The sequence below is a fragment of the Salmo salar genome, chromosome 01 (genome assembly GCF_965601325.2).
Source record: "Salmo salar chromosome 01, fSalSal1, whole genome shotgun sequence".
Classification (NCBI taxonomy): Eukaryota; Metazoa; Chordata; class Actinopteri; order Salmoniformes; family Salmonidae; genus Salmo; species Salmo salar.
In genome coordinates this window covers 97019866-97030596 of record NC_138291.1, presented here as the reverse complement: position 1 = coordinate 97030596, position 10731 = coordinate 97019866, and the positions used below count along the sequence as shown (strand labels likewise).

At 41.6% G+C, this 10731-nt stretch overlaps 1 protein-coding gene across 2 annotated transcripts; it reads right to left on the bottom strand.

The window, feature by feature from the left end:
- Window positions 1-528: 528 nt before the first annotated feature.
- On the bottom strand, window positions 529-8453 carry LOC106610715 (ras-related protein Rab-4A). 2 transcript variants are annotated; one of them, XM_014210224.3, is made up of 8 exons: window positions 8285-8453; window positions 7681-7761; window positions 7391-7505; window positions 6885-6947; window positions 4939-5093; window positions 3910-4005; window positions 3621-3765; window positions 529-2394 (listed from the first exon to the last, which is right to left on the bottom strand). In XM_014210224.3, the coding sequence occupies exons 1-7, from the start codon at window positions 8298-8300 to the stop codon at window positions 3650-3652; spliced, it is 642 nt and encodes a 213-aa protein (XP_014065699.1). In that variant the 5' UTR covers window positions 8301-8453; the 3' UTR covers window positions 529-2394; window positions 3621-3649. The 2 variants fall into 2 exon arrangements, with proteins under 2 accessions (XP_014065699.1, XP_045580581.1); XM_045724625.2 differs by lacking the exon at window positions 8285-8453 and having other exon boundaries at window positions 7681-8170.
- Between the last annotated feature and the right edge of the window lie 2278 nt (window positions 8454-10731).

The following is a 10731-nucleotide window of genomic DNA, read 5'->3' as shown; positions in this document are numbered from 1 at the left end:
ACTGTAATTAGTGTTATTACACAGGTATAATATTTCTATAGTAATTAGTGTTATTACACAGGTAGAATATTACTATAGTAATTAGTGTTATTACACAGGTAGAATATTACTATAGTAATTAGTGTTATTACACAGGTATAATATTTCTATAGTAATTAGTGTTATTACACAGGTAGAATATTTCTATAGTAATTAGTGTTATTACACAGGTAGAATATTACTATAGGAAGTGTTATTACACAGGTAGAATGTTACTATAGTAATTAGTGTTATTAAACAGGTAGAATATTACTATAGGAAGTGTTATTACACAGGTAGAATATTACTATAGGAAGTGTTATTACACAGGTAGAATTTTACTATAGTAATTTGTGTTATTACACAGGTAGAATTTTACTATAGTAATTAGTGTTGCACAGGTAGACTTACTATAGTAATTACAAGTAGAACAGCAACTTCATTTGTAGTGTTACCAAGTATTCAAAAATGGATATTACAGACACACTTAATAAAGTAAGAGGAGTCACCTTGTCACAATTTATACAATTTTGTTATACTTTATTTAAAAAAAAAAGAGTAGCTATATTATTGAGAATACATTTTAAAAAGCATGAGTCATAACAATTAGGGAAAACAACTAATAATATCAACACAAAGAACATGACAAACGGGTCAATGAAACCAGCAGGCGTCAGACAGTGCTGATTGATAATTCTCACCGTAACATGACAAACAACAGGTCGATGAAACCAGCAGGCGTGAGACAGTGCTGATTGATAATTCTCACCGTAACATGACAAACAACAGGTCGATGAAACCAGCAGGCGTGAGACAGTGCTGATTGATAATTCTCACCGTAACATGACAAACAACAGGTCGATGAAACCAGCAGGCGTGAGACAGTGCTGATTGATAATTCTCACCGTAACATGACAAACAACAGGTCGATGAAACCAGCAGGCGTGAGACAGTGCTGATTGATAATTCTCACCGTAACATGACAAACAACAGGTCGATGAAACCAGCAGGCGTGAGACAGTGCTGATTGATAATTCTCACTGTAACATGACAAACAACAGGTCGATGAAACCAGCAGGCGTGAGCCAGTGCTGATTGATAATTCTCACCGTAACATGACAAACAACAGGTCGATGAAACCAGCAGGCGTGAGACAGTGCTGATTGATAATTCTCACCGTAACATGACAAACAACAGGTCGATGAAACCAGCAGGCGTGAGACAGTGCTGATTGATAATTCTCACCGTAACATGACAAACAACAGGTCGATGAAACCAGCAGGCGTGAGACAGTGCTGATTGATAATTCTCACCGTAACATGACAAACAACAGGTCGATGAAACCAGCAGGCGTGAGCCAGTGCTGATTGATAATTCTCACCGTAACATGACAAACAACAGGTCGATGAAACCAGCAGGCGTGAGACAGTGCTGATTGATAATTCTCACCGTAACATGACAAACAACAGGTCGATGAAACCAGCAGGCGTGAGACAGTGCTGATTGATAATTCTCACCGTAACATGACAAACAACAGGTCGATGAAACCAGCAGGCGTGAGACAGTGCTGATTGATAATTCTCACCGTAACATGACAAACAACAGGTCGATGAAACCAGCAGGCGTGAGACAATGCTGATTGATAATTCTCACCGTAACATGACAAACAACAGGTCGATGAAACCAGCAGGCGTGAGACAGTGCTGATTGATAATTCTCACCGTAACATGACAAACAACAGGTCGATGAAACCAGCAGGCGTGAGACAGTGCTGATTGATAATTCTCACCGTAACATGAAAGGAAAATGTGATGTCATAATTGATAGATTATTCTTCAGCTAATAATGAAATACTGTGATATTCAGTCCATAAAACATGCTTTGAGGTACTTAAATTATCTATTCTTTATACAGATAGTACTGTACATAATGCAAGATGCTGTTGGTAGGGATAGGGCAGCAGTACAGGGGTGTAAGTAAAATGCCAGGGCCGTAATCATTTAGCGTCTCTGATTAAGTGTGCTGATCGAGGATCAGGTCCCCTTGTCCATGTTGTCTTATTCATTATGATCTAAGAGGAAAAATAAATAATATCAGCACTCCAACTGAGAGACGCAGTATGAATACGGCCTAGATGATTGAAGGGCTTGGTCCACTCTTAGAGGAGATTGGAACATGGGCATCTCTGCCTGTGTCTGAGGGGTCCAGGAACAAGCTCAGCATTCCAGATTGGGGCCAAAAATCCGGGACTCTCTATGGATCACTGATGGAACATCCGGAAGTTGGGAAGTTAGAAGGTCAGGGAAGAGTCGCTCCGCCATGATGAGCCCTGTATCATGTTCCCTACATCTGTCATCTGAGTCTTCACCAACCTGCCTGGAAACAAGGACAGAGAGCTTTGAATCCAATACACACCCAGGCACACAGGGATCTTGTAAATTAGCCCCTTTAGCCAAGACACCTCTGTGTCAATGTGCAATCAACAGAGTTACAATTCATTACAACTGTGGGCTGGCAATATTTGGCAGTTACTCAACTCTACGCTCTGTAATTAACAAGCTAATTGATGATTCCTGTCTGCAGACATTGTACCCCTCTATTTATGCCTGGCATTTTTTGTGAAACACTACAACACCCAAATAAGGCACTTCAGAGAGCCTTGACCCAACAGGAGTCAGGAGAATCTCGGGTTAAATATATATCTGCCCAGAGGGAACACTGTATCAACCCCAGTTGTGTGAAGCCGCATCCAGACAGCTTCTTAGTAGGGAGGCTCGTCATTCTCATGACCTTTACCCTCCCCTCTACCAAAAGAGGTAGAGTCGATTTGGGTGGCTATGGTTCGGTATCACTGACACATTAGCCACTTGGGAGCTGGAGGACCGAAATAGATAGATGGCTCCTCCCTCTGTGAGATACCTAAAAACAGCCCCCTGGCCTCAATCCAACCCCCCATTACCACGGGGGGCGACACAGTACCATAAAGAGACTCTAGACTTAAGGAGTTACATTTGGGACACAGACTTACACTTAGCCCTGGAGTAGTTTTAGAGATCACCTTGGAGCAACAGAAAATAAAACATTGCAAAGCATTCAGGGAAACCATTTGAAAAGAACATGTATCAGCATTCTGATGATGTTTTATTTTATTTGAGTTCTGATTCCCATTTTAATGTACGGACAGATACAGAGAGGGGTACATGAAGGGGTACATGAAGTAGTTAAGGGCTCGAACACGTCTCCGAGGGGGCATGTGATGAGCTTGAATTAACAGACGAAACTGACAACAATAATGGCGATCAAACTAGCAGTGTTTCAGCATTTGGTGAATTATGGACCAATCTTTAAAGCTCATGGATTTGCATCTCAAAATGCTCCATGCATTGAAACAGCCTAAACTGTGAAATAGAGAAGACTTTTGAATGGCCTCTTATATAACATGTGAAAAGCAACATCTACGATTACAACTTTATCTGTGCCTGCTATTTTGAGAGGCGGCAGTTTGGATGTCACTAAACTGAGCTATTAATTGAGTTACTAGTGTAATAATGCCAGGGCAAGTCCCAGACCAGAATCCTTTGCAATAGGCAGCAGTCTCTCACCTTGGATCTGGGCACACTGAGCTTGTTCACTAACAGCCACATTCCTGGGCGCTCTCGGCCTGTCCCCTGCGAGGGGAGCGCAGCTGTCGCAGCGCCGCGTCTCCGTACTGGATCCCTGATCCCATCCGCTCCGGGTCCAACTCTCCTGGAAGAGAGAGACAGAGAGAGATTCAAAGAGGGAGAGAGAGGAAGGTTGAAATAAATTCCCTGAGCTGAAACAGTTCAGCTGGTAAACTATGCTTTCATTGCTGTTGGTTAAGGCGAGAAGACACTGATAGCCGAGAGATACCCGACTCTATCTTGTTGAGAATTTTCCTAGCACACTGCACAAAGGCCTCTTCCACGTTCTCCCCTGTCAGAGCACTGGTCTCCAGAAACATCAGCTCTGAAACAGACAAGACAGCGGGACACAATATTAACATTGACTATCCTTGATGGATATGAAACCCAGTGCTCTATTCAATAAGTAAAGCTGAAGTGATACAGAATGCACAATGGAAATTTAAAAGGTAATTTCTGATTCAAATCAAATGTTATTTGTCATGTGCTCCAAATACAACAGGTGTAGACCTTACAGTGAAATGCTTACTTAAAAGCCCTTAATCAACAATGCAGTTTTAAGAAAAATAAGTGTAAGTAAAAACTAGATGAGTAAAATTTTTTAAATGTAAGTAACAAATAATTAAAGAGCAGCAGTAAAACAACAATAGCGAGGCTATATACAGGGGGTACCGGTACAGAACCAATGTGCGGGGGCACCGGTTTGTCGAGGTAATATGTAAATGCAGGTAGAGTTAAAGTGACTCTACCTGGAGCGGACATAAGCAGTCTTTACCATGAATACAGTCACTGCTAATGCAGAAACATTGCCTTTAATTTCAATCACGCTGCAACACTGAACTGCTGTGATACGGATTGAATAGAGCCCTAAATCTGCCTTTAGCTGTGGAGGACATGAAACTGCCAAGGTTCTGTGTGTACTAGTTCACACAGTGTTGTCCTACAGTGACCTCTAGTGGGGGATGGAAAACACTCAAATTAGGATCTTATGGTAATTGCTTCACCTTGGCGTCTGTGAAATTCCAAGACGTTCAGGTCTACAGCAGTGTCTAGAGGGTAGGAGCTACCTTTTTGGGTGATATGTGTCAAGCGTTTTAGAGTAGGAGTGCTGATCTAGGATCAGCTTACCTTTCTTGAACACCATGAATAAAATGACAGAGAATACCTGCTCCTAAATCAGCACTCCCAGTCAGACGCTTGATACATACAGCCGTTGGATTTCAGTGTTAAGAGGGATCATCATTCATACTAAACGCACCATTTTCCTGAGCAAAGCGAGACGCCTCCAGGAAGGTGACCTCCCGGTCTGCGTCCAAGTCCTTCTTGTTACCACACAGGATGATGACAATATTTTGGCTGGCCAGCATCCTGGCGTCTGTCAGCCAGTTGGTCAGGGCGTTGTAGGTTTCCCGGCTGAGGACGATGAGGTCAGATAGATCAAATAGATTGAGAGGACGAGAGCAGTGAAGACACAGATGAGATGGTTCTGTTTACATGAATCAAATTTGACTTTAGAAAGGTTAGAGCAGTGTTTTCCAAAAAAGATGACAGGAGCCAATGTGCTACCAATGAGTCATATATCTAAACTCAGCAAAAAAATAAACATCCCTTTTTCAGGACCCTATCTTTCAAAGATACTTGGAATTTTATGAATTAACTTCACAGATCTTCATTGTAAAGGGTTTAAACACGGTTTCCATGCTTGTTCAATGAACCATGAACAATTAATGAACATGCACCTGTGGAACGGTGGTTAAGACACTAACAGCTTACAGACGGTAGGCAAATAAGGTCACAGTTATTAAAACTTAGGACACAAAAGAGGCCTTTCTAATGACTGAAAAACACCAAAAGAAAGATGCCCAGGGTCCCTGCTCATCTGCGTGAACGTGCTTAGGCATCCTGCAAGAAGGCATGAGGACTGCAAATGTGGCCAGGGAAATAAATTGCAATGTCCATACTGTGAGACGCCTAAGACAGTGCTACAAGGAGACAGGACAGACAGCTGATCGTCCTCGCAGTGGCAGACCACGTGTAACAACACCTGCACAGGAGCGGTACATCCGAACATCACACCTGCAGGACAGGTACAGGATGGCAAGACCAGGAACGCACAATCCCTCCATCAGTGCTCAGACTGTCCGCAATAGGCTGAGCGAGGCTGGATTGAGGGCTTGTAGGCCTGTTGTAAGGCAGGTCCTCACCAGACATCACCGGCAACAACATCGCCTATGGGCACAAACCCACCGTCGCTGGACCAGACAAGACTGGCAGAAAGTGCTCTTCACTGACGAGTCGTGGTTGTCTCACCGGGGGTGTTGGTCAGATTTGTGTTTATTGTTGAAGGAATGAGCGTTACACCGAGGCCTGTAAACTGGAGCGGGATCGATTTGGAGGTGAAGGGTCCGTCATGGTCTAGGGCGGTGTGTCACAGCATCATCAGACTGAGCTTGTTGTCATTGCAGGCAATCTCAACGCTGTGTGTTACAGGAAAGGCATCCTCCTCCCTCATGTGGTACCCTTCCTGCAGGCTCATCCTGACATGACCCTCCAGCATGACAATGCCACCAGCCATACTGCTCGTTCTGTGCGTGATTTCCTGCAAGACAGGAATGTCAGTGTTCTGCCATGGCCAGCAAAGAGCCCGGATCTCAATCCCATTGAGCACGTCTGGGACCTGTTGGATCGGAGGGTGAGGACTAGGGCCATTTCCCCCTAGAAAAGTCTGGGAACTTGTAGGTGCCTTGATGGAAGAGTGGGGTAACATCTCACAGCAAGAACTGACAAATCGGGTGCAGTCCATGAGGAGGAGATGCACTGCAGTACTTAATGCAGCTGGTGGCACACCAGATACTGACTGTTACTTTTTATTTTGACCCCCCCTTTGTTCAGGGACACATTATTCAATTTCTTTTAGTCACATGTCTGTGGAACTTGTTCAGTTTATGTCTCAGTTGTTGAATCTTGTTATGTTCATACAAATATATACACGTGAAGTTTGCTGAAAATAAACGCAGTTGACAGTGACAGGATGTTTATTTTTTTGCTGAATTTAGGTCCCCTAGAGTCGTGCTCACGTACTAAATTCAATATGTCGTTTTAGAAACATTTGTTGTTTATTCACAAAGATGGATGACAGCTCCAAAACAGCATACTCCTTGAAGGTAACCCATAATAAAGCATGTATTATTTCTCCTCACTTACCTGGTGATGTCATACACAAGCAGCGCTCCTGCAGCGCCTCTGTAGTAACTCCGCGTCACAGATCTGGGAGAGAATAGCAATTGTAACATCACTTTGAAATACATCATTGTACCAACTGGGACATTTTACCCATCAGAACTACATTTATTAAATTGACATTATCCATCTCCTACTCCAAATACAGCTAGCTATACATAACAGCATTTAGTGCTGTCCTCCAAAGATGATCTGGTGCCACAAGACAAAATCCTACATGGTGCTCAGTAGTAGTGCTTCAGAATTTTAGCTGCACTCCACATTAGTAACTCCCCGACATCAGCATTTTAGCTGCGCTAAAATAGATAATGGCCATATCGGCCATTATTTATTCCCTTACTGTTCTAAGGATCTGGCACCAGTTCTCTAATGATCGGCTGGAGATGAAACGGTCCAAGCTGGTTTGAATAAAATGTCTGATGTCCTGCCACAGTATGAGTAGGTATGTGAAATGCTGTCTTGTATCATACCTGAATCTCTCTTGTCCTGCAGTGTCCCAGATTTGGAGTTTGACATATTTGTTCCCCACATTGATTATCTTTGAGCCAAACTCCACTCCGATGGTGTGATTCGAATCGTCTTTGACTGCGATTTAAATTAAAACGTTTCATGTTAATATCACATAATTTGATCACAACATATTTATTGATTCAAAGCTCTTTTAACCTTAAAGTGTAGCTTGTACCTAAAATACATGTTATAGCTAGCTAGATAGGAAGTACATGTCAGTACAATCCAGGCATTGGACAGGAGGACTTACATCTCTTCTCAATAAACTGGTGAAGAAGACATGATTTTCCTGTTCCTGCATTCCCAATCACTAGGAATTTGAACAGGAAATCTAGAAGAGGGGAAACAAACTTAATTTTATTCATATTTCATATTCATTGTAATCATTAGATCATGCATATTCATTAGGCTAGTTGGATAGCTAGCTAGTTAACATGTGTACGCAAACAACGCATTTGCAATGCCAATCATCCAGCAGCACAGCACCTGGCTAATCAGCTTGCTATAACTAACGTTAGCTGAACTAACGCATTTTTTCCCCTTCATGTATAGCTAGCTACTTTTTCGCCGAAATGTAACGTTAGTTAATTAACGTTAGCTACTGTCGCTCTCTGAAATGTAGAGGATTGTCTAGATAAGACACCAATTAGCTAATGATGACATTTGACAGAGATGCAAGCTATCTAGCTAAAGCTATACCCCCATCAACGAGTAAACAGGAAACGCTAACGTTAGCTAGCTAGCGTAGGCTATTTGTTTTGATAGAGACATAACAATGACGTTACACCTGCTCCATCGTCGCCTCTGGATATCTATTGTAATGCGACCTTACAGTACTAGTGAAGATTTCCTACCGTATGTCTCAGACATGGCCAGGGTTGTGTTTTGTTAGCTAGGTAAAATAGTTATGTCCACTTGTTTTTCTTGAGGCAAAGCAGCTTCGAAATAAAAATAATAATTGAAGGAAAATCCCTAATGATATCTGTGAATCCTACTGGATTTCACTCTCACTTCCCGTAGAACGCTTTTTCAAAATAAAAGTTGCATCAATCAACATAAAAAATATCTATATATTATAGCAAGTACAGTTATGTTGAAAGACATTTCACTTAATGTATTACTATTTTAGAGGAATCGGATTAGGCTACTTTTGTATTACTTCTATTTCGAACACCCAGATCTATATTTTAATCTAGAATAGGTACATTTTCTTCAGAAAATGTGTGTGCTTTTTTCAACTATTACTATTGGCTTTAGATCTATTGTCTAGCTAGACATGTTGTTAGCATTTTGTCTTGATTAGAGCTAGCCTGGTCTCAGATCTGCTATCATTGTCAAGCCATACATGTTTGGCATGACAATGAGTGACAAAGCATCGGTATGATGGCACAAACAGACTGGCTTTCAACAATCTATTTGGTCTCATAGTTGGCCACGATCTTAAGTCTAGTTGGTCTGGATCTAGAGGTAGAGGCCAAGTAAGTTGGTCTATATACTGATATACTAAAGACTAGTTAGATGTCTAGTTGGTATGATTGGTATGATTTAGTTGGCCTAGACCTAAATCTATAATGAACTTAGATATTTAGCTTGTCTAGTCTCGGTCTGTGTTATAGTTAGATGTCTAGTTGAACCTATCTATAATAAAGGATAGCTATTTATTAAGATTGATCAGTACACAAAGAACCTGCTGCTTGCAGCTTCTCATAAGAAGAGAAGCTTGGTTGTAAACATGTTATACTGTAGAACAGGTTGTTTGTGGTCTAATATACCACGGCTGTAAGCCAATCAGTATTCAGGGCTCGGTGCCACACAGTTTATACTGTAGAACAGGTTGTTTGTTTATAGGTCATTTTCTTGTATGGTTTGCCCTATTCCTACAGAGTAAAGTACATGTACATTGAAGGTGAAATGCAAAGGCAATTACATAAATATTACTTCACAAGTTATACCTATCTAATGGTTCATGTATGATTGAATCAGATTGTTCATGAGCTTCTGTATAGACCTAGGCATATCGTTTGTCAGAATAAAATTGATACTGTCTAGCTTGGAAAATTACAGAAAATGATGTCATGGCTTTAGAAGCTTCTGATAGGCTAATTGACATCATTTGAGTCAATTGGAGGTGTACCTGTGGATGTATTTCAAGGCCTACCTTCAAACTCAGTGCCTCTTTGCTTGACATCATGGGAAAATCAAAAGAAATTAGCCAAGACCTCAGAAAATAAATTGTAGACCTCCAAAAGTCTGGTTCATCCTTGGGAGCAATTTCTAAATGCCTGAAGGTACCACATTCATCTGTACAAACAATAGTACGCAAGTATAAACACCATGGGACCACGCAGCCATCATACCGCTCAGGAAGGAGACGCGTTCAGCACCTTGTGAAGATGCTGGAGGAAACAGGTACAAAAGTATCTGTATCCACAGTACAATGAGTGCTATATCGACATAACCTGAAAGGCCGCTCAGCAAGGAAGAAGCCACTGCTCCAAAACCACCATAAAAAAGACAGACTATGGTTTGCAACTGCACATGGGGACAAAGAGTGTACTTTTTGGAAAAATGTCCTCTGGTCTGATGAAACAAAAATAGAACTGTTTGGCCATAATGACCATTGTTATGTTTGGAGGGAAAAGGGGGAGGCTTGCAAGCCGAAGAACACCAGACCAACTGTGAAGCACGGGGGTGGCAGCATCATGTTGTGGGGGTGCTTTGCTGCAGGAGGGACTGGTGCACTTCACAAAATAGATGGCATCATGAGGGAGGAAAATTATGTTGATATATTGAAGCAACATCTCAAGACATCAGTCAGGAAGTTAAAGCTTGGTCGCAATGGGTCTTCCAAATGGACAATGACCCCAAGCATACTTCCAAAGTTGTGGCAAAATGGCTCAAGGCCTTCACAAAGCCCTGACCTCAATCCTATAGAAAATGTGTGGGCAGAACTGAAAAAGCGTGTGCAAGTAAGGAGGCCTACAAACTTGACTCAGTTACACCAGCTCTGTCAGGAGGAACGGGCCAAAATTCACCCAACTTATTGTGGGAAGCTTGTGGAAGGCTACCAGAAACGTTTGACCCAAGTTAAACAATTTAAAGGCAATGCTACCAAATACTAATTGAGTGTATGTAAACTTCTGACCCACTGGGAATGTGATGAAAGAAATAAAAGCTGAAATAAATCACTCTATTATTCTGACATTTCACATTCTTAAAATAAAATGGTGATCCTAACTGATCTAAGACAGCGAATTTTTACAAGGAATTGTGAAAAACTTAGTTTAAATGTATTTGGCTA

Excerpts from the sequence above, each read along its gene's own strand:
- LOC106610715 (XM_045724625.2), bottom strand. The coding sequence starts at position 7,795 with ATGAATAAAATTAAGTTTGTTTCCCCTCTTCTAGATTTCCTGTTCAAA. Across the intron at positions 7,506-7,680 it reads CCAGTTTATTGAGAAGAGAT|TCAAAGACGATTCGAATCAC; the intron begins GTAAGTCCTCCT and ends TTTAAATCGCAG. Across the intron at positions 4,006-4,938 it reads TCGCTTTGCTCAGGAAAATG|AGCTGATGTTTCTGGAGACC; the intron begins GTGCGTTTAGTA and ends TGTCTGTTTCAG.